Here is a 24,437-nt window from a genome sequence, read left to right as displayed (position 1 = left end):
GTGGATCCAGAAATAGCTCAGATGGCGGTGTTCAAGGCTGCCACGCAGGTGAGGGCTTTCAACTCATCCAGGCCCCACTTCTCTCAAAAAAGAGAGAACACTTAACCAATCCTCCCAGCATGACTCTCCCTGTCCTCTCCCTTGCCAGAGTTTAAAGCAGTTATTCTCAAGCTTCGAGTCTATCTGAATCTCCTTAGGTTCTTGTTAAACTGAAGACTCTCAGTCAGCAGGACTGGGATGGGACGTCAGGTTCTGTATTTTTCCCAAGCTCCCAGGTAAGCTGATGCTGCTGGTCCATGGACTGCACCTAGAGTAGCCACGATGCAAAGCTACGAGCTCTGGTCCCCTGGCACGTCCACCTCAGTGTTTATTTCTCACAACCTCTGGACCAGCGCCACCACATCACCTGCCACCCTGTCTGCATGCTCAGTGTGATTACCCGGAACACGGACCCCACCGCTGTCCAGGTGAGACTGGGCTGAAGGGAAGCATTTACAGCTGAACCAATGCCATTCCTGTGGGGCCCTGACCGACTCTCAGCGTGAAAGTGAGTCCTGTCTGTTTCCTTTGGTTGACTTCCTAAGGGTATTAGGGCATGACTTACTTCACTAGGATAAATATATTTTAAATTATTTTTAACTTCACACCCCTCCCCAACTGCCATGTCCTTTCTTCCAAAGGGGCCCTGAAGTTGACCACAGGGCCCCTTTTAATTAACTAAATTAAATTAAATTAATCTCCCCTCTTCTATCTAAACCTGGATGAGAGTATAAAACCTTTTTAAAAAATAATGTCCAGAGATGCCTGTTTTATTTCTTGCCAGGTGATGGCATTTCAGGCTGGTAACTTATTATATCAACTACTTTTATACCTCTGAAGTACAATCCACAAGCCAGCTCAGCAAGGAGCAATAGAGTCTGCACCTAACTGCGAGGGGTGGGTGTGGGTGTGGGTGTGGGGGTCAGGGATGGGGGGCCAAGCTGGATTTTCCAAGTAAAGATCTTGGCTGGCAGAGTGCTGTGACTGGAGCCAAGGGCTAGGCCTGAGGTTGTTTGAGAGACCCTGACACTTGGAACCCTGTGAATTCCTAGGCCTAGTCCTCCAACCCAAACCTTAAGAGCGCAGTTATTATCTTCCTTTTTATAGTCAATTCAGCCCAAACAAGGAGCTGAGCTGGTCCTAGGAAAGTGGATCTGGGGCCTATTTTCAGCTGACCCGTCCTCCGCCTGCACTCCCAACCTTAGGGCACTGCCCTTTCTGCAAGTTCTTAGGAAAAAGCTAGGTTTCTGGTAATTTCCTGTCTCTTTTCACTTCTGCTTTGAGAAGAAAAGGGAACACAGGGGCAACCAGGGGTGGGCACAGGCATCTCGGCAAGAGTTCCGGCGGCCCGAGGCTCAGAGCCACGCAGAGTCGGGTCTGCACTGGCCCGAAGTGTTCCTCTGGGAACTCAGGGCCAGGGCACCCTCCTGGGAGGGTGTCCAAGAGGAAGAATTTACTAACCGCATTCTACACCAGTAGCGGCTGTTCATCTGAGAAGGCAGAGGCTGGGAGAACGTCAAGATCAAGGAAGAAGACCTAGAAGGGAGGATTGAACAGCTCTTTCTTATCACAAGGGAGGCTGTGAAAGTAAGCAGTTACTAGGTGAATCATTACTGTAGCTCCTCTTCTTTCCTCAACAGAAAAGAACACCAGCTTCCTGTGAGATCTGGAGAGCCCCTGCCTAAGAACCGAACAACAAGCTGGTGTTTTTCTCTCAGACCAAGTCACTCAGGAAAGAATGATCTTACTAGCATCCCTACACTAAGGCCTCAGGCGGCCGCGGACGCCTTTCTGCTCTGCCTGCACGTGTCTCTGAGCTGTGGGGCTCTGCGCGTGCGTGCTGGCACCTGAGATAGAGCCAGAGCACCAGTGCTTTGTGACTTGGTGCCCACAAAAGCTTTCTTGAATTGAAAAATATTCTGACATTCTAACGTTATTTTATCATGCAGGTATCTCTGTTTCTATATCCTTTGAAATCCCCAGTGCCTGGGAGAGTGTCTGGCACATAAAATGTACCAATAAATATTTGATGAATAAATGAATTATTTCCTTAAAAAATATTAAAGTTTTGCCATCCTCATCATTAGAATAGTCCATGTGAAAACTTCGCTGGAGAGAAAGTGGTCTTTATTACTCATCCTGCTTTTATCTAACATCGTGTTCCACCAAACTGTAGCCCCTCACTCTCAAACTCATAGACAGAGATGCTGATTAAGGCAGAATATTTGCAAGAAAATGTAAAGCCCCAGGACAAGGGAACTGAACAAAGTGTAGGAAAAGCTCTGTTTCCTGGCCAGTCATCTTTCTCCAGTGCTTCCCTGTGATGCTGGCCTCTCCCAAGCTCTCTTCTACCTCCCAACTTTCTTCCACATTTCCAGGCTGTCTCCACCTTCCCCATTTTCTCATTCACCTCTCATCTCCACTGACTCTCCCCACTCTTTCACTCCACCCTCAACTCTTCATATAAGAAATATCTCTATGAAGTGGATTCCGCTCAGTCGCTCAGTCGTGTCCTACTCTTTGTGATCCCATGAACCGCACCACGCCAGGCCTCCCTGTCCATCACCAACTCCTGGAGTCCATCCAAACTCACGTCCATTGTGTCGGTGATGCCATCCAACCATCTCATCCTCTGTGGTCCCCTTCTCCTCCTGCCCTCAATCTTTCCCAACATCAGGGTCTTTTCAAATGAGTCAGCTCTCCAGATCAGGTGGCCTAAGTATTGGACTTTCAGCTTCAACATCAGTCCCTCCAATGAACACCCAGGACTGATCTCCTTTAGGATGGACTGGTTGGATCTCCTTGCAGTCCAAGGGACTCTTAAGAGTCTTCTCCAACACCACAGTTCAAAAGCATCAGTTCTTCTGTGCTCAGCTTTCTTTACAGTCCAACTCTCACATCCATATTTTAAAATACTGCTGAAGAGAGCAGAGTGCCTGCTGGGGATGAAGGAAGGGCTAGAGAGCCCAATGAGGTGAATTTGAAATGTCATTCATCTGTGTGGTCAGGGAGCTCAGGTTCAGGGCTTTTCCAGGCTAGTGTGATACAGCACCAGTGGAGGAAGGGAATTTCAGGCATGGGGAAGCGAGGAGTTTAAGTGAAGGGCTGTGACATCTAAGCTGGACAGAGAAAGAAGCACAGAGGTCTTAAATGACATACAAGGCACAGTTGGGAGTATCCAAAGGGAAGTCCCTGGAGGGAAGTTGAGGAGGCTGTGGTCTGGAGCAGGGTGTCTGGAGGGTACGTGCAGAGTGGGTGGTGTAGTATAGTTTCTGGTCTGGGTAGTGATGGCAGTGGAGAGGCTTAAGTGGAGAGGAAAGGGCACACAGAAGATGTTTTTTTTTGATGAGAACTTAAATGGAAGAACACACGCCTGAAAATTAGGAGAGAGGGACAAGCTGCTCTAATTCATGAGAAAATTTAAAATATTTTGAAAAATTCAAAATTATTTTTTACATAACAAATGCACCTCCTAGAGCTTTCATTTACTTCAATGAGAATTCAGCATAATTAAGCACTTTGCTGATCACTGCTAACAATAAATTTATATTAACAATAAGACCCTGATGCTGGGAAAGATTGAAGGCAAGAGGAGAAGGGGAACGCAGAGGATGAGATGGTTGGATGGCATTACCAACTCGATGGACATGAGTTTGAGCAAGCTCTGGGAGTTGGTGATGGACAGGGAGGCCTGGTGTGCTGCAGTCCATGGGGTCACAAAGAGTCAGATACGACTGAGCAACTGAACTGAACAGAACAGTAAATTTAAATATTCACTCTGTGAGGCCCACACTAAACACTTTTAACAGTATTTTACTTATGAATAGTACTATTACTACCTATTTTACAGACAAGGAAACTAAAGTTCAGAGAGGTTGAATATTTTATCCAAGGTCACAAAGCCAGCATCATAGCCCTCAAACTCTGGTAGTCGAACTCCAGAGTCTTTATCCACCATGCTTTACTGTCTGCCAAAGTCAAATGTCCACAGAAGAATACCAGTGTCAAAAGCAAGACCCTAGCAGAAGACAAAAAAAACTTAGATTAAAATGTATCCAAGCATTAATAATTGAGCTTGTTTTAACAGACTCTGAGTGATTTTTTTATATTTTATACATTTTCAAAATGGCCTTAATGATTATCTTACTTTTACAATAATAGTATTAAAATAAAAAATATAAAGAATCTTTCAAATGCCAGTATCATTATTCCAAACCCTTTTTTGGGGGGTGTACATCTGTTTAAGCCCAAAGCTTATTAATATAATTCCCATTTAATTTAAGGAACTCATGAAATACTTATGGAAAAGAGCAGAAACATCTAGTTATTCAGTCCCAAAATGGACTTCTTAGTCACTACACCCTGATTAAATTTCAACATTCTGAGGATCAGAAGACCAGCACACTAGGATCTGGTAGCATGTGATTATTTGTAATATTTGCAAAGTGAACAAGAGAATTAAAGGGATGGTTTTTAAAGGGTGGGCAGGGAACAGGTGAGGATCAATTATTTGTACAATTCCATTACTTTTCTTGTAGGCAAATCTAAATTCTGTGGTGCAAAGGTTCTCTTAAACTAGCCTCACTGTGGATTCAGTTCAGTCGCTCAGTCGTGTCTGACTCTTTGTGACCCCATGAATCACAGCACGCTGGGCCTCCCTGTCCATCACCAACTCCTGGAGTTTACTCAGACTCACGTCCATCGAGTCAGTGATGCCATCCAGCCATCTCATCCTCTGTCGTCCCCTTCTCCTCCTGCCCCCAATCCCTCCCAGCATCACTCTTTTCCAGTGAGTCAACTCTTCGTATGAGGTGGCATCATTCCTTCCAAAGAAATCCCAGGGCTTATCTCCTTCAGAATGGACTAGTTACAACTATAGGCAAAAACAATGGGAAGTGGTGGCACATGGCTTTCTTTCTTACTGATACAACTTCCTCATTTAAACTCAGACCTCCTCCTAACTTTCTTAGCTTCTCAAAAGCATCAACTAAACTGATAAACTCTATCTGACAAAAGAACACTGTTGATTAGGTACTTTGTTTCGTCTAAGGCAAGAAATGTATATCACTGGTGATCAAATCAAATAATATCTAATATAATCCTATATAGAGAGAAGTTTTAAAAAGAGATACGCAGATAGAAATAGTGTTTATCAGTTTAGTTGATGCTTTTGAGAAGCTAAGAAAGTTAGGAGGAGGTCTGAGTTTAAATGAGGAAGCTGTATCAGCAAGAAAGAAAGCCATGTACCACCACTTCCTGTTTTTTGCCTATAGTTGTTGATAGAAGGCTGTGGGTTTTGTGAGCGCTCCATTTTTAACTTGAGAAATGGCTTCCTTCCTCTCCTTCCATTCCACAAGGATCACTGGCTTCCCTTCTCCTCAAACTTAGATCCTTACCTTTCAAAATGATGCTGCCTTTATTATACTCTAAAGATGCGACCCCTGAGTGATGAAAGAATTCCATATAACCATTAGGTAAAGGAACCTGCTATGCTTGGACTGTGTGGACTTCCATTCCAGTATGAATAGTGGGATACAGGCTCAATTCACACTTTTTCTTTTTCCAAGGTAACAACCCATACACTTAAGGTGAGTTAAGAGGAATACATCATCATTGTCCTCCCGTCTCCCCTCCCACTCCCAACTGGTGTCATCCTGGGCAAGTTACTTAGCCTCTGTAAATCTTAGCTTCTTTATTTGTAAAATGGGACGAGAAATAGAATTGTTATAAAGACTCCATGAAACAATGCATACTTTTTAAGTATCTTCATTTTTTAACCCTTAAAAAAAAATTAAGCCATTCTCGTCTTGCAAGCCATACAAATAGAGGCTGCAGGTGGCTTTTGTCTGTAGACTATAGTTTGCTGACCCTGGTACAGATGTAGATCACTGATACAGTGTGCCTGACCAAAGGTGAAGCCTGGAGCCATGGAACAAAGCCAGACTAACTGGCCCACACCAGGGCAGTTTTCCAATCTACTGAACTACCTGCGACTCTGTGAGTTCAAGCAAATCTGGAAAATCCAAATTTCTGGACTACTTGGACCTACTGTGCGACACATCGGTCTTACTGTAACCCAGAAGAGTAAACATTAAAGGCATTGTATGCATCACGGCCATGAATAGTACTGTTAAAACCTCAGGCAGTTTAGTTAAGCTGCTTCATGCAGACTAAGAAAAACACAGGGCTCCAAAATGGGGCCACACTGTTGCCCTTGGGTAGCACCAGGGCACTGGATGCAACTCAGCATAGGAAGATCTGAGTGAAGACTCAGTGTACATGCTGCACGTTTATGCATACATGCACACGCACACACACACCACTCCTGTATCTCTGGGGCCAAGAGAATCGACTTCTTGGCAGCCCTTATCAGACTCATCTCAGATGATTCATCAACTAAGCATAACCACTCAATTTTTAAAAACAGTGGGTGGGACCTATCTCTTACACTTGCCAACTCCTTCTGTTTACAAAATAGGCACCCATTTTTAGCACAACACTAACCCCTTTCCTATTTCCCCATTTCTGAAAAGCTTCTTCATCCAGTGAATTTCAATAGAGTTCAAGGGCACTGCCGCTGTCCTTTCTACATGTATTTCAAATGCTGGCAAGGCTGAATGTGCCACTGCTCCCCTTCCAGTATCATTATTCCCAAACAAGAGACTGAGGCCAATGATATTTGCTGCCAGCTGAAGGACAACAATTTTCCCTTCAAATCATTTCTAAGGAACGGAGACCATAACTCAAAGAATTTTGAAAACAAGTAAGTGACTGACAAGATGGAAGATGAGTGAGCCTCTACCCAGGGACCTCCTAGGATCATCAGAAGAGCAGCATTTCCTACTGACTTCCTCTTTATTGTGCTTGTTTTGATATCACAACATCCAATTTGGTCTTTCCTTAGGAGGCAAAGAACTGCCTGCTTCAGAGCCCCCAGAAAAGACAACTCAACATTTACCAGGAATGACTTGACAAATAATCACACAGACCATCTTTGTTATGGCTAAAAGAAAATTATCATCTTTGGTGGGTATGATTCAAACTTTTAGGAATATATCTGAAGTAATAAAGCAATGGGAGTTCAAGATCATGCAGAATATTTGCAAAGGTACACTGCAATCTCACTCCAATTTGGTAAAATTTGCAGAAAAAGATTGAGAGACTCCAGAGAGCTACGCTGAGGTAGTTGTTTAAGACAGTAAATCTCCTAGTAGAACAAGAAGCCCATATTTGTGATACAACAGTAATGATCAAACAACCATAACATATGAACAGGACTGAGGGCAATGTGTTGATGAGTCTGTTGTTCTAATTCCATTTCTGCCTACCCCTTATGCAGGCTGAACTGTAAAACACTAGAGAAGGCATCTGATAGTCTGATCTTGGCTTATAGCATTCTTCATTTTTTAGATTTATCTTTACTGAATGGCTATTTACTGATTTGTTTGCAAACACTGTGATTATAAGCAATACTGTGTTGCATCTTTTTGGTGGTAGGATAATGATAACCATCTACAAAGGTAAATATTAAGAGAGGGACTTTACCTATAATTGAAACAAACAATCCACCACAAAGTGAAGGTAATTGCTATAAACTGACAATGAAAATTACTGTCCTTTCTGCAAATAGCAATTTAGCAACAAATGCCCTTTTAGCGATGCAGTGCTAACCTCATACAGTATTTCTTAACAGTCTCTATTTTGATTTTTCAAATGAAGGAGGCATTCCCAGGAAAGTAACCAAAGGGTGGTGAGACCCTGGCTAACCTTCTATAATTTTCATTACATCTCCATAGCCTACTTAAAATTGGAGGGTGAACGAAATCTCATAGCTGATTTTTTTCCTTCTGATAAGTTTGCAAAATTGTAAGGGACACTGTTTGCCCTAAAGCCTTTGTAAGACTAAGCTAATTCTTACATAGTCATTCATTCATTTCAGGAAAACTTTATTGAGATCAGCTATAGGCAAGCACTGTTTTGGATTTCATGGTGGAGAGGAGAGATAAGGAAGAATTAGACATTAATCCTGCCTGTGTAGGGATCAGTGCTCAACAGGAAATAGAATATATATGCCTAAATAATGGAAGCATGTGTGCTGTGCTGAGTTACTAAGTCATGTCCAACTCGGGTGATCCCATGGACGGTAGCCCACCAGGCTCCTCTGTCCATTTTCTAAGCAAGAATACCGGAGTGAGCTGCCATTTTCTACTCCAGGGGATCTTCCCAACCCAGGGATTGAACCCATATTCTTTGTGTCTCTGACACTGGCAGGCAGATTCTTTACCACTGCGTCATTTGGGAAGCCCTAAATAATGGAAGTGCCATTTGCTATAATGGCTACACCAAAAAAAGAAGAAAGGGAGATCCTTCCCTGTATCTTGGAGGATCAGAGAAACCTTTTTGGAGATGGCATCTGGCCTGGGTCTTATAGGAATGTCAAGATTCAGAAGCACAGGGATGGTATGAGAGTGGGATGGCCCCCACTGGGTAGTGGAAAGGCCAACGTGATGTGCACAGTCCTGGTGGCCTCTGTGGCTGATGCAGAGGCAGTCTGCAGGGAGATGAGGGGAAAATGCAGATTGGAGCAGGTGGCACTGTACTGATGGCTCATTCTAGCTCTTGTCGTCTAAATAACCACACTGAATTATTTTTTTCTCAAGTTTTCTGTAGGTAAGAGAAAAAGTCTCATTGCAGTGGTTTTAAGTTCTTTAAAAAACAATTTTCTTAGCTAGTTTCTTCCCCTAAAGCATATGGTGAAAAAGATACTTTAAAGAGTGTAAATTTTCCACTCCCATTCCACCCCCAGGCCCTGTGTCACACTCCTGAAGTAGCCACTGTCAACAGTTTTCTTGTGAACCTTCCCCACAAAGTCTAGGTAATAAACGTACATATACACAATCTATCCCCATGCTTACTTCCACCGAATATTCAGTTTGCTTCTACATAATAACATCCCTGGAAAATTTTTCCATACCAGGACATATAAGTCTATTTCACTCTTTTAAATAGTAGTCTAATATTCCATTTCATGGAACTAGTATGGTTATTTAACCAATTCCCTAATAATGAACTTGATGTTATTTGACTTTGCTATTTCTTGGTTTTCAATTCTTAATTACAAAAAATTTAGTTAAAGTCCTGGAAGGAATCAGGGTCAAGGGCAGTGAGCAATCTTAACTAGCGCATGAGGCAAAGGCAAGCACAGGGAAAGACAAATATGAGGCAGTTCACAAAGCCTACTGGTTTTACCACATACTGGAGGCTTGTCTAGGGTGTCCCAGGTGGCGCAAGTGGTAAAGAATCCAGTGCAGAGCCGCAGGAGACCCAGCTTAGGACTGGGAAAATCCCCAGGAGGAGGAAATGGTAACCCACTCCCAGGCAAGAATACCTTGCCTGGGAAATCCCATGGACAGAGGAGCCTGGCAGCCTACAGTCCATGAGGTGGACTGTAGAGTCAGATATGACTAGGTGACTGAACACATGAGGCATGTATTATACTTGCTGCGACCAGGAACTTGACCACCCCTGACACACAATTTGGTATCCTTGGTATTCCTGATCTATTTTCATTACAAAAAAGGTGGGTGATGGTTCTTGGTGGAACAGCAGTAAAGTGGTTCAAGAGTACTGACTGATTTTACAAGGTGATTTTGAAGAGTTAAGGGATTAACTTGCAAATACCCATTGATAAGAATAAGATTTGTCTCAAGAAGTACATTAATAATGTAAGTTTGGCTTCTGAAGGCATCACTAAAAGGCAGCAGAGTGTTTTAGGTCACTCAGGTTCTAGAGTCAAGAGATCCTGAATGCAACTCTGGCTCCCCTACTGTCTAAGGTGTAATTAAACATCAGTTACTTCATCATTAAAATGGGGGTAATGTTTGCTTCATAGTGTTGCTATGGGGATTAGATGAGATAATATGGCATATATAGTTCCCGTTCAACAAATGTTACCTGCTATTTAGTAGCTACCTAGTTAATACTTTAGCAAATGCTTAGGACATAGTGTTACTATGTACCAGGCACTCCTGGTTATCTCGCCATCTCCCTCTCTCTATCTCCCCTGCCTGTCTATATTCACACTCATTAGTTTCTTAAAGGAGCTTGATGGGGTCGTTACTAATTAATACATGTTTTCTTGCATGTCATTTTTCAAAGTGTGCTTTTAGACATTATCCTTTTTATTCTCATCACCACTACCTAAGTGAGACAGAAAATGGAAAACACCAAAAACAGGCAGGAGTAATAATCAGCCAAAATAAAATTTAAACTATTATTCCACACAGATTATAATGTTATTTCACAATGATCATTTTGAACAGATAGTTTACAAACTCAGTGTTTACAATAAACTGTGATATCTCTTTGAGCTCCTAGGAATATCATGAATTACATTCTTCTTTTTCATGGTTTTAAACTTAAAGGTTACATGATTAAAATAATAATACATGCTAAGAAGTTAAGGAAAAATATAAAGCATTTATTACTTTATCAGCTTCTATATAGTATAATTAACCTCTCATTCACCTGGCACAGTGAGATGACATGCTGTTCAGAGATTAATTTTCTATAAAATGTAGGCCTTTAATAGAAATCTTCAGAAAATGCAACTTTCCTGTTTTGGGAGATGGTAATGTGAAATAACAAACAAAACAAAAGCCATCATTCTTCCATGCTAATATTTACTTTTAATCCAACTTTTGCTATAATGAAGTTATGGGGAAGCTGTGCAAAGAGATTAGCAAGAGAGGAGGAGGATACAGTGCAGAGAGATTTCTTCAGTATCCACTGCCTTTCCCTTGGACCCCACTCTTAGGAAAACTTGATTCGATAGGAGCATCTCACCCTTACTTTCACGGGCTCCTTGGTGGCTCAGATGGTAAAGATTCTGCCTGCAATGTGGGAGTTCTGGGTTCAATCCCTGAGTAGGGAAGATTCCCTGGAGAAGGGAATGGCAATGACTCCAGTATTCTTGCCAGGAGAATTCCACAGACAGAGGCTACAGTCCACGGAGTTGCAAAAAGCTGGATACGACTGAGCATCTAACACTCAGCACATCGCCAAATTGCTGCTTCAGGGAACAGCCCCATTATTATTATTATTTTTTTAACAAAGAACATATACATTCAGAAGAACTGTAAGCAGAGATTCCCCATGACCATATTTCCTGTTTCTTAAGATGCCAATATAAAGCCTCAGAAAGGCTTTGGATAACACAAATCCTCACAGTATTCTTATAATAGGGCAGAATTCACTGAATCTAACTGAATCAGATGTGCTTTAAACATGAATGATAGCCATTATAGTCAGGTCCCCCAAATAAGCCCCAATCTCATCCAAGGAAAAGCAATCACCCCAGCAAGTTTCCAGATGACCCCAGTGAAGAGTCCAGCACCCAGCCTCAGTGAGACACAGAGGAGCCTTCCCAGCTGCTTTTCTAAAGAAGACTGGGCAGGCTTCGACTCCTTCTCGGTGTTGGCCAATAAGAGTCTGGAACAGGGCCCTGTACCACATGAATTATCTTCATCCTGCCAACTGCTTCTTGGCTTTGAGCAGCTGTGGGAGCAGCTGGTTTACAACACAGAGTGAACCCTTGTTCTGAGGTAGGAAAGTTCTGCCTTCCGTGAAAAACTTGTAAGTTTGGGTCTCTTACAACTACCTTCATGAGCTTTACCCTGAAGATTTGGTGTGTGGTGCTGGCTATTCATGGATCTTACAAAGAACCAAACAACCTATGAAGGTTTTATCCAGAGGAGATCTTCCTACAACTATAAAAATCACCTTTATCTAAGTCTTCGCCTCAATCAGAAACTGAAGAGTCATAAGACGAGGCTTATCCCTGAACCAGTGTAACTAAAAATCAACAACATTTTGGGAATGGTTGATGGAACACTGAAATTTACCCCTGCTTCCCCTGCTCCAATAAACCTGTAAAGGGATTTTTCTTTTTTAAGGCACAAAACTCCTAGGATAGTAAGAATATGAGAAAAAGAGACAATTACAAAGTTTCAGAAGCTGGAAAGCAGACAGATCTGAAACTTAAATTTGCAGTGGAGAAAGCCAAACCAGTTTACACCAGAGAATTCCCAAAAGGGCCTGGGGGCATTACTGGAAGTGGGCAACAATGGACACGATGAGCTAAAATAAACAGGATCTGTCAAACTTCAAGAAATAGCTAGATTCCTCAGACCAGGTATCTACTCTGTAAATTGAGCTGACTGCTCCTCTCCCATAGGCAAAAGATACATAAATATATTCTCTGAAACGTATAAACTGTAAGTCTCCAAGTGAGAGACCCAGTACAACTTGTGGGAGAGGGGTACTGCAATGAAAACCAGGATTGGGCGCACACATGCACAGATATACTCCCCCAAGCCATTTCCCTCTACTTGGTCCCCAGAAAGATGGCAGCAATGCCCAGGCCTTACAGGAAGATCACTGAGTGATGTGAACAGCCAAGGAGAAACTGACATGGCTGGTTCCCCAAGAAAAGGGCTACTGACAGCATCTTTAGTTAAGCTATTTCCAACAAGCTCCACTCATGTATACCAGATCTCAATTAGCCTCGTTCTCCCCCCACCCCCTAGCAATTCTTGAATACAGCAGACAGAGAGGGACAACCTGACATCTAAGGAAAGATTCTAAAATGAAAGAGTCCAAAACAGAAAAGTCAGCTTGCATCACAAGAGTACAATCAGCAGAACTCAGATTATAGAAACTCTCTAGGACCAATGCCCTAGTTTCTTCAACAAATAAATTGCACAGAAGAGAACAGAAGAGAATGGGGGGCCTACAGACTAAGAGACTTAAAACCACATACCAAACACTTGTGCTATATGGACCTTATTTGAGTATTGATGTGAACAATCCAATTGTTTTTTAAAAATGAGATAATCAGAGCAATTTAAATATTGTTTCAATATTTGATGATATTAAGGAACTGTGGTTAATTTTTTGGGTATGACATATTATGGTTATGTTTTACAGCCATATATTAGTGAAATACACTGAAATATTTTTGAATGAAATGATGGCTTGGATTTGCTTCAAGACAACCTGGGAAAGGGGCTGACTAAACAAGCAAGGTCATGAGATAAAGGGAATAAGAGGAGCTTTTAGATTCTGTACTTGGTGTTTGAAATTTTCCATAATAGAGAAAAATGATCACTAGAATCCTCAGGGAAAACAATGAAATCATAAAACAGAAAGAAAATAATATAAAAAAGGGAACATTCAAAGAATGTTTAAAACCTCCTGTAAATAAAAAAGAAGAAATAAAACATTCAGTAAAGAGTTGGAGAAAAACTTGATGGCATATCCCAGAAAGTACAGTGACAAAGTATACAAATTAAATAAAGAAAAGAATAAAAAGTTAGAGGGCTAGTTCAGAAAGTCTAAAATCTTGGTAACAGTTTTAGAAAGAGAGAAAAAGAGAAAGAGCAGGAAGAAATTCATCAAGACAACAATGTAAGAAGATGTTCCAGAACTGAAGACCATAAATTTCTAAAAGAAAAGCTGTACCAGTTGCCTGAGACAATGGATGAAAAGAGATGCATAGCAAGACACATCACTGTGAAACTGCAGAACGTTAGGAACAAAGAGATCTGTCAAGTTTCCAGGAGAGACAAAATAAAAACAAAAACCCTGGCTATATATAAAAGATCTGGAATCAGAAGCATTTTGACTTCATAACAGAAAAAAAACTAGGAAGGAATGAAGCAATGCTTTCCAAATTATGAAGGAAAATGACTGCCAATAGAGAGTTTATATCTAGCCAAACTAGATAGAGTTTATATCTAGGCAATCAATGATGAAGGCAGAATAAAAATATTTTTCAGATATGAAGGTCTCAGAAATTTTATTTCTATTTACTCTTTCTCAGCAGCAAATGCAAGGAAGTAAATCCAAAAACAGCAAGAAATAAAAATACAGGGAACAAAGGATCTAGCAGAGAAGAAAGGAGGAGGGAATTACCAGGATGGTGACAAAGAGAGATTCCAGAGCTAAAGTCTACTCTCTAACCCTCAGTTCCCTTATCTGTGAAACTGGGAACTGACAGTAATACCTGCCTCATAGACTTGTCAGGACTCAGCATAAAACACTCTGAGTAGTTCCTGGCATAGAGTATAAGCCACAAGAATTTTCTCATTATTCTCATTAATGAATTGACACTTTGTATATTACAATAGCTAAAAAGAAAGAAATCAATGTAAAACACTTACATTTGAACCAAACTTACTTTCAGCTTTGGAATAACTGAAAATTGTCACAGAACTATAAGGTTCTGGAGGTAAATAGAGTTGTGAGATTTTTTTTCTAGTGCAATTTTCTTGCTTCAAAGCATAGGGAATTCCAGCTCACAGTAGCTAAGTTACTTGCTGGACTACATAACTATTTAAAAAGAGAGACTAGCAGTCAGGGGTTTCATGTCAATGCACTGAAAATCACAAGTGCAGCTACTCAAACTCCATCTATGGTATCCTCACAGGGTCAGAGTTTCACATATAGAAAAAAAAAATATCACCATAGAAATATTTTGTTCACCTTCTGTCATTTTAAAACCTGGCACTTGGCTCAAGATATACATACACAGAAAGACCACCCAGAAAGATTCAGTCTGGGCAATAAAGAGAAGAGGGTTTCCTGAATTAGGCTGACAAAAAAGGAAGGCAACATATTAGATTCACTGTCCTACACAGAGTTGCTCTGATTCTAGGAAGGACACCTCTAATGGGTTTACACACAAAAGTAAGAATATTAATCCCTATAGCACAGCCTGGGTAGACATTTCTGATGCCTGAGTAGTGGGATGGGTAGCAATGTACTTCTGTCAGGTTTCTAAGTCTTTCTAAAGAAATAAACACAATCTGCAGGGTTAGTAGTCTTTCCAGAAATGCTTCCAAAGAAATGATGGATACAACAATGAGGACTATTGGGCAAACCCAATGAAGAGGGGAAGTGTCGTCAGGGGCAAAAAGGCAAGATCCCAGGAGAAGGGCATTTTGTACTAGCCTCAGCGGGCAAAGCACTACTGATACTCCTTTGAGGTGTGAGAGGGGAATGAGATTGGATAGGAATTTTCCTGGCAAAAACAATGATTTCTATAATCTGCCATCTCATTCCAACTGAAATTAAGCCCTCTGTACTTTTGCAGAAAGTCTTCTTCAACAGTTTGAGATGAATTATTGTGAAATAAAATTGTCCATTTTCTTTTCACTGAACTCAGGGGTAAAGTACACCCTATTTTCTCATCTTTAAACCACTGAAAACTTCTGTGCTTCTTGAATATTTCTTACAAACAAATTTGCAGTTACCTGTGGATATAGTTTATGTCCCACAGCAGTTCAAATACCAAAGTGGTGACTGGATGGATTAAACACCTCTTAGTATTTTCACCATTTAGCTGAGATTTAAAGTGACAAGTCAAGTGTCCAAAAATACAAGTGCTATTTTCAAATCTTTTATCCTCTTTACAAGTACTTATTTTGGTAGTTTTGATTAATAAAACGATTTTCTATTTTCTTAGCTGTACAAATATTAGGTGCTTCTTGGAAAAAAACCATTCAAACAAGCAATACAAAAGTATGCACTATAACTTAGTCAAGCTAGTAAAACATAAAAAGAAATAAGAACCATTTAAAAAGGTTTCCAATGTCGTCTGGGTATGAACAGAAACACACAGAAAATACAGTTTTTAAATGGAAAGTATGGCTGTGTCAACACTCACAGAAAAAGTAGGATTCCAGTGTTTGCCAGGGCGAAGGCGAGTCCTAAAATCCCACTGCCCATAATGGCGTTGCTTAGGTTAAAAACAGACATGCCCAAGGAGGTTGTTCCTGGAATCTGAACAGAGACACAGTCACACTAAACAAAACAGTCCTCCAGAAAGATCATCACTCCAAAGCCTTTAAAGCACTATTAGGAACCAACCGGGAAATGAAACTTGAGGAATTCTCTCTTCATGGTGTAGTTATTTTTTCAAATGGGTTTCAGGAGAGAATACACAGGCTCCGAGGAATGTCTTGGTGAGTAAATAGCTACGCTTTTGGTACTATGCTGGATGAATTAAAAACATCTGTTGCAATTATTGTAATTTAAGAAATAAGCAAACTTTATTAAAATGACACTTACATAGTCATCACATTTCTTTTTTTCCAAGTGGCTGTTGGTGAGACTTCTTCTGCTTTCACGATCAGAAATAAACTTGCTGTAAAGAGAAGCATAAAGATTTAATCTTATTATGATGACTTGGAGCTTAACATCATGACTGAATGATTTATTATTTACCAAAACATCATGCATGAAAAATTATCAATCAGTTATCTAAGAGTTTATAGTCCTATCCAGCTGCTCTCACTGACTTGTTTTTGTTTTGTTTTGTTTTGTTTTGGGTCAGGACTGTTCTTGTTGTTCAGTTGCTAAGTTGTGTCCCATTCTTTGTGACCCTACTAGGCTTCCCTGTCCTTCACTATCTCCTAGAGCTTGCTCAAACTCATACTCATTGAGCTGGTGATGCCATCTAACCATTTCATCCTCTGTTGTTCCCTTCTCCTGCCCTCAATCTTTCCCAGCATCAGAGTCTTTTCCAATAAGTCAGCTCTTCACATCAGGTGGTGGCCAAAGTATTGGAGCTTCAGCTTCAGCATCAGTCCTTCCAATGAATATTCAGGCTTGATTTCCTTTAGGATTAACTGGCTTGATCTCTTTGCTGCCCAAGGGACACTCAAGAGTCTTTTCCAGCACTACAATTCAGAAGCATCAATTCTTCAGTGCTCAGCCTTCTTTATGGTCCAACTTTCACATCCATATATGACTACTGGAAAAACCATAGCTTTGACATTATGGTCTTAGTAAAGTGATGTCTCTGCTTTTTAATATGCTGTCTAGATTTGTCATAGATTTTCTTCCAAGGAGCAAGCGTCTTTTAATTTCACGGCTGCTTTTAATTTTTGTCAGGATTTGTTGCTCACATTCTTGTTTTACCTAATAAACTAAAAGTGCTCCAAGGGCAGATACTCTGCCTCATTCCTTTTTACATCCCTCACTCTCAGTTCAGTTCAGTCGCTCAGTCGTGTCCGACTCTTTACAACCCCATGAATCGCAGCACACCAGGCCTCCCTGTCCATCACCAACTCCCGGAGTTCACACAAACTCATGACCATCAAGTTGGTGATGCCATCCAGCCATCTCATCCTCTGTCGTCTCCTTCTCCTCCTGCCCCCAATCCCTCCCAGCATCAGAGTCTCTTCCAGTGAGTCAACTCTTCACATCAGGTGGCCAAAGTATTGGAATTTCAGCTTCAACATCAGTCCTTCCAACGAACACCCTTTTAGGATGGACTGGTTGGATCTCCTTGCAGTCCAAGGGACTCTCGAGTCTTCTCCAATACCACAGTTCAAAAGCATCAATTCTTCAGCACTCAGCTTTCTTCACAGTCCAACTCTCACATCCATACATGACCACAGGAAAAACCATAGCCTTGACTAGATGGACCTTTGTTGGCAAAGTAATGTCTCTGCTTTTGAATATGCTATCTAGGTTGCTCATAACTTTCTTTCCAAGGAGTAAGCGTCTTTTAATTTCATGGCTGCAGTCACTATCTGCAGTGATTTTGGAGCCCCAAATAATAAACTCTGACACTGTTTCCACTGTTTCCCCATCTATTTCCCATGAAGTGATGGGACCAGATCCCATGATCTTCATTTTCTGAATGTTGAGCTTTAAGCCAACTTTTTCACTCTCCTCTTTCACTTTCACCAAGAGGCTTTTGAGTTCCTCTTCACTTTCTGCCATAAGGGTGGTATCATCTGCATATCTGAGGTTATTGATATCTCTCCTGGCAATCTTGATTCCAGCTTGTGTTTCTTCCAGTCCAGCGTTTCTCACGATGTACTCTGCATATAAGTTAAATAAGCAGGATGACAAGATACAGCCTTGACGTACTCCTTTTCCTATTTGGAACCAGTCTGTTGTTCCATGTCCAGCTCTAACTGTTGCTTCCTGACCTGCATACAGATTTCTCAAGAGGCAGGTCAGGTGGTCTGGTATTCCCATCTCTTTCAGAATTTTCCACAGTTTCTTGTGATCCACCCAGTCAAAAGGCTTTGGCATAGTCAATAAAGCAGAAATAGATGTTTTTCTGGAACACTCTTGCTTTTTCCATGATCCAGCAGATGCTGGCAATTTGATCTCTGGTTCCTCTGCCTTTTCTAAAACCAGCTTGAACAGCAAGAAATACACGGTTCACATATTGCTACTTAGTACCAAACAGTGCAAACAGTAGACGCTCATCTTGAGAGGAAACAAAAGACAACTCTAAGTCAAAAAGAGCTATAGATTTTGAGTAATTTTAATACCAAAGAATTAAAATACTATATGCAATGCAAGTTAACTTTTATATAGATTTTTCTCTAATGGAACATTAGATAAGGTCAAAAATACTATAAGGCTGGCATTTAAAAAGGATACTGGAGACAGAACTCTTTATAAGCTCACATTCTTGGAGTACAAAGTTATTACACAGGAATTCTCTCCTCTCACCCCTGCAAAAATGGAAAATAACTCTTCCCCCATGAAACATTACTTTAGCACCTGCTTATATACGGGCAATGTGGGAGGCATGGAGTGTGTCATAAGTGATGTAGACACTAGCCCAAAGGAGTTAAGATGAGGAAATTATGGTAGATGAGGAGGGGCATATGGTCCATGGTCAGGGGCAGAGCTAGGGCCTAAAGGGATTCAGACCTTGAGTTCAGTCCTTACTTGTTCTGAGGGCATGAGTATGCTACCCCTGTGAAATGGGAATGACACTATTGCATTATCTCACAGTGTTACTGGGACAGTTAAATGAGAGCACATGTAAAATATCAGTACACCTTCAGGCACAAAATGAAAGGAACACTTTCTGAATCTGGGGAAGATTCAGACAGGCTGAATAGAGTCAAGTATATACAAAACATACAGAAGGAGGCAATCAGAATGCTCTAAGAACCAGCAAATATATTATTGGGATTAACATTAGAACTTTATGGCCTAAATTTCTAATTTAAAAAATTTCCCATTAAGAAAAGAAGTGCTATTGACAAGGAAAAGTCCATCCATAAGTAAACTGCTACATGTAATAGTAAAACAGGAATTCTTTTTGGCTTTTCTGGAAATTTAATCATCTGGTTTTAGTAAGAACTAACCCATAAATTTTTCACTAATAAATATAAAGACACTTGAACTAGACTGTTTTAAAGAAGCATGTATTTTTGAACTATACATTTTCAGATGCTTTTCTGAATGAAGCTGTATTTCATAGTAAACCATTTTTTAATGAAAGATATATATCATCAGTGTTGGTTTTATTTATCTACCTCTTTCATCTTGAATCCATATTCTTCAAGTTTGCTTTTTCCACCTGGATAAACCAAAGGCAGGCAACATATGAACTATGAACCTCCCCTGAGGCCACCACCTGGTATGAGCAACACAATCTGTGGTTGATTTCCTTCAGCATCTGCATTTGCCTAGGACCTTTCCAGTGACTGTCAGAAATGAAAAGGAAGTGAAGAAAACCTTGGTCTCCTGAAACACAGGAGGTGATGTTCCAGTTAAGGAGCATTTCTTGTAGTCCTGTATGGATGTGAGACCATAAAGAAGGCTGAGTGACGAAGAATTGATGCTTTCAAATTGTGGTGCTGCAGAAGACCCTTGAGAGTCCCTTGGACAGCAGGAGATCAAACCAGTTCATTGGAGGGACTGATGCTGAAGCTGAAGCTCCAATACTTTGGTTATGTGATGCAAGGAGCCAACCCATTGGAAAAGACCCTGATACTGGGAAAGACTGAGGGCAGGAGAAGGGGGAGGCAGAGGATGGGAATGCTGGATGGCATCACTGACTCAATGGACGTGAGTTTGAGTCAACTCTGACAGTAAAGGACAGGGAAGCCTAGCGCGCAGCAGTCCATGGGTCACAAAGAGTTGGACACGACTTAACGACAACATAGCAACTGAACGACAACAACAGACCAAAACACCAGACTAGGAACATCAGACCATGCAAAACGGAGATGAGATAAGGAAGCCAGACAAGGAAAAACCATTACTGGGTGGGATTAGCCAGAGGAATCTTAAAGGCTGAGGTCTGGGAAACAGCACGGCAGGGTATTAGCAAGAGAATGACATAATGAAAGCCACTTCTCTGGAGACCCATCTGACAGTACTCTAACCCTGGCCCTTCTTTTACCCTTAACATTTTAAATCTTTCCACAGAACTGAGGTTTACAGATCTGGCTGGAGAGGGACAAGGGAGAGCAACCTTCCTTTTCATCCTGGCAGCCCAAGGGAACGGGGGTGCTGGACTTGCCAAAATGAAATGGACTCTTATTGAGTGCTGCTGTTAAATAAAAGACTGCATGTAATCAGATTAATTTTAACAACCAACTTAAGTCTGCCAAATCATTATCCAGAAGGTCCCGTTTGCCTTTCTTGTGGAGGGACTTGCTTTCCAAAGAGAATTTTCATTATTTTCAAATAAAGGGCAAAATCCCCAACATTTTCAAATCAACTAAACCAAACACCAATAAGCCTCCTGTTATGGCAGGTCTAAGCTCCTGGCCTGCCTGTGCACCCCAGATTTGGGGCAGAAAGCTGACAGAGAAAAATGGATCAAGGCACCAGGACGCAGGGGCATTCCACAGGGTCAGAGGCTGCAACAGGAGCAGAGAAAGATGAAGCCCCTGCATGCCTGCTGGCTCCCTGCTGCAATGCTTCCACAGGAGGAAAATAATGCAAGGGACTTGCAGAGCTGTTGTGATGAGTAACCATGAAAACCTTATTAAAACACATTGTGCCTCAAGTGCCTCTCAATTCTGCCTCTTTCTGTCTACCCTACGCCAAAAATCTTTACTAGCGCTCCTACTGAAAGTTTTCAGTACAAATTGCTTGACCTGCAAATTCCGGGTACTGCTGAATTCCTCAGCGATCAATGCAAAGAAATAGAGGAAAACAACAGAATGGGAAAGACTAGAGATCTCTTCAAGAAAATTAGAGATACCAAGGGAATATTTCACGCAAAGATGGGCTTGGTAAAGGACAGAAATGGTATGGACCTAACAGAAGCAGAAGATATTAAGAAGAGGTGGCAAGAATACACAGAAGAACTGTACAAAAAAGATCTTCAAGACCAAGATAATCATGATGGTGTGATCACTCACCTAGAGCCAGACATCCTGGAATGTGAAGTCAAGTGGGCCTCAGAAAGCATCACTATGAACAAAGCTAATGGAGGTGATGGAATTCCAGTTGAGCTATTTCAAATCCTGAAAGATGATGCTGTGAAAGTGCTGCACTCAATATGCCAGCAAATTTGGAAAACTCTGCAGTGGCCACAGGACTGAAAAAGGTCTGTTTTCATTCCAATTCCAAAGAAAGGCAATGCCAAAGAATGCTCAAACTACTGCACAATTGCACTCATCTCACATGCTAGTAAAGTAATGCTCAAAATTCTCCAAGCCAGGATTCAGCAATACGTGAACTGTGAACTTCCAGATGTTCAAGCTGGTTTTAGAAAAGGAGGAGGAACCAGAGATCAAATTGCCAACATCCACTGGATCATGGAAAAAGCAAGAGAGTTCCAGAAAAACATCTATTTCTGCTTTATTGACTATGCCAAAGCCTTTGACTGTGGGGATCAAAATAAACTGTGGAAAATACTTCAAGAGATGGGAATACCAGACCACCTGACCTGCCTCTTGAGAAACTTATATGCAGGTCAGAAAGCAACAGTTAGAGCTGGACATGGAACAACAGACTGGTTTCAAATAGGAAAAGGAGTACATCAAGGCTGTATATTGTCACCCTGCTTATTTAACTTATATGCAGAGTACATCATGAGAAACGCTGGGCTGGATGAAGCACAAGCTAGAATCAAGATTGCCAGAAGAACTATCACTAACCTCAGATATGCAGATGACACCACCCTTATGGCAGAAAGTGAAGAGGAACTCAAAAGCCTCTTGATGAAAGTGAAAGAGGAGAGTGAAAAAGTTGGCTTAAAGCTCAACATTCAGAAAATGAAGATCATGGCATCCGGTCCCATCACTTCATGGGAAATAGATGGGGAAACAGTGGAAACAGTGTCAGAGTTTATTATTTGGGGCTCCAAAATCACTGCAGATGGTGACTGCAGCCAATTAAAAGATGCTTACTCCTTGGAAGAAAAGTTATGACCAACCTAGATAGCATATTGAAGAGCAGAGACATTACTTTGCCAACTAAGGTCTGTCTAGTCAAGGCTATGGTTTTTCCTGTGGTCATGTATGGATGTGAGAGTTGGACTGTGAAGAAAGTTGAGCACCGAAGAATTGATGCTTTTGAACTGTGGTGTTGGAGAAGACTCCTGAGAGTCCCTTGGACTGCAAGGAGATCCAACCAGTCCATCCTAAAGGAGATCAGCCCTGGGATTTCTTTGGAAGGAATGATGCTAAAGCTGAAACCCCAGTACTTTGGCCACCTCAGGCGAAGAGTTGACTCACTGGAAGACACTCTGATGCTGGGAGGGATTGGGGGCAGGAGGAGAAGGGGACGACAGAGGATGAGATGGCTGGATGGCATCACCGACTCGACGGTCATGAGTTTGAGTGAACTCCGGGAGTTGGTGATGGACAGGGAGGCCTGGTGTGCTGCAATTCATGGGGTCGGACACGACTGAGCAACTGAACTGAACTGAATCTTAGCTCCCCCTGCTCTTCCAAATGGTCTTCCCAAGAGGCGGTGAGGACGGAGATAAGACCAGGGCATTCGGAGAATAGGGACTGAAAAGCAGTACCACTAGGAATGCACTCTCCCCTCACGAGACCCTCCTTCCTCCTCTAAGCCAGTGTTCTCCTGCCTGGTGCACGACCCTCATCCTCCGTGTGTGTGCTGGATACTCTCGATTGAACGCATTCTTCTGACTCTGACCTATTTACGATTTTCCTGTGGCACCAACTGTGGCATAGGCACTAATCTCGCATTCAGAGTGGTAGCGTCATGTATCACTCCTTCTATGTACCTGCCCCTCTCATTAGCAACTCAGAGGAACCCTCCATAAATCTAAGGTTCCTCTTCTATTGAGGAACCAGACTGGCTTAGGCTTTGGGGAAATCTTGCTCGGTAGGAATGAAGTACTCAAAGAAAGCCTCTGTATTTTCTTTATGGTGTTTCCACATTTTCTTCTCTTCTGTTTTTCGATCTTTGCTTTGTATTGCTGTAAACTTAAACACACACACATACAACAAAAACAATCTTTTTTTTGTGATGGAAAAGTCTGCTTACAATAACTAGGTCAGCGGCTTATCACAAGTTTCTGTTATTTTACCATTTCAAAAATGCAATTGCCTGTTAAAAAAGCAATGACCTCTGGCAAAGACCTCGTTATTGACTTAAAAATGGGCTACTGGAGAAGGTGTCTTTGACATGTGGTCTCAGGATGATAAGAGTACTATTAAGAAAGAGTTATCGCTGGGTTGGTCTGTACCCATAAAGCAGAATTCGATCAACTCTTAGGTAGGCAACTGTTCTGTGAACAAAACAAAACAAAAATCTACAGTGGCTATCATGCTGACCTTCAATAGACAAAGCCTTAAAAAAAGGATGTAGGCATTATACTGAGGTATGTGAAGGAGGCAAGCAATATAGAGCAGTTATTTAAAACTAAAAATACACCAACAACAACAATCCAATTAAGGATGGGTTGTACAATGGGAAAATAATCTTCCTATTTTAATCTCCACCAGTCAGGTTCTTACTAGATTATAGGGTTTCACTGGAGGATTTATAACACAAAAGAGATGAATAGCTGAACTTAAATAACCTTTCCTAGCTCCTCCCCTATAAATACTACATTCTATATGAAGGAAAGAGAAAAGGAGGAAAAAGCATGTATGAAAGAGACTGGAAAACATGAAAGAATTAAAGAAACAGTAGGTATTTAAAGAGAATGAGAGGTGAACAAAGCCTTATTTGGTGGATAAACCCCTCTGAAACTAGGAGAAAACAGACTTCTGTTGTAGCAGAAGTGATTAAAGCGAGGGAAGAATTTTCCAACATGAAAACTGAATATAAGAAAAAGTTATAGCCTCTTCTACCCAAAGGTACAGAAAAGACATTAGAAGAAAAGAAGTGATAACTTTTCAAGACTTCTCCCAACAATACAAACATAGTTCATCAACTCTGAAAGATAAGGGACCAAGAGAAAAAAGGCTGATGCAAGTGTGTAGTGACAAGAGTTTCTCATTAAGGAAAACCTTAAGGAGAGACTCTCAAATTTTGTTACAAGCTTCCTGGGTCATAACAACAATAACTATACATGGAGATGAGAAGAACAGTATATAAATATTAAAATATGTGAATATTTGCCTGGATAGTTAGTT

At 41.3% G+C, this 24,437-nt stretch overlaps 1 protein-coding gene across 1 annotated transcript in view; it reads right to left on the bottom strand.

Annotated features, from left to right (window-relative positions):
• Nucleotides 1-24,437, bottom strand: part of SLC38A1 (solute carrier family 38 member 1) — a 52,452-nt gene that overhangs the window by 24,036 nt on the left and 3,979 nt on the right. The window contains exons 2-3 of the mRNA XM_068970824.1: nt 16,171-16,246; nt 15,767-15,882 (exon numbers count right to left, since the gene is read on the bottom strand). Of these exons, the coding sequence (XP_068826925.1) occupies nt 15,767-15,882; nt 16,171-16,246 (192 nt within the window). The remainder of the gene's footprint in view (nt 1-15,766; nt 15,883-16,170; nt 16,247-24,437) is intronic.

This window comes from Capricornis sumatraensis, chromosome 4 (assembly GCF_032405125.1).
Source record: "Capricornis sumatraensis isolate serow.1 chromosome 4, serow.2, whole genome shotgun sequence".
In the NCBI taxonomy this organism is placed as follows: domain Eukaryota; kingdom Metazoa; phylum Chordata; class Mammalia; order Artiodactyla; family Bovidae; genus Capricornis; species Capricornis sumatraensis.
The sequence above is the reverse complement of the archived record's forward strand: the minus strand, read 5'-3'. Positions and strand labels throughout refer to the sequence as shown.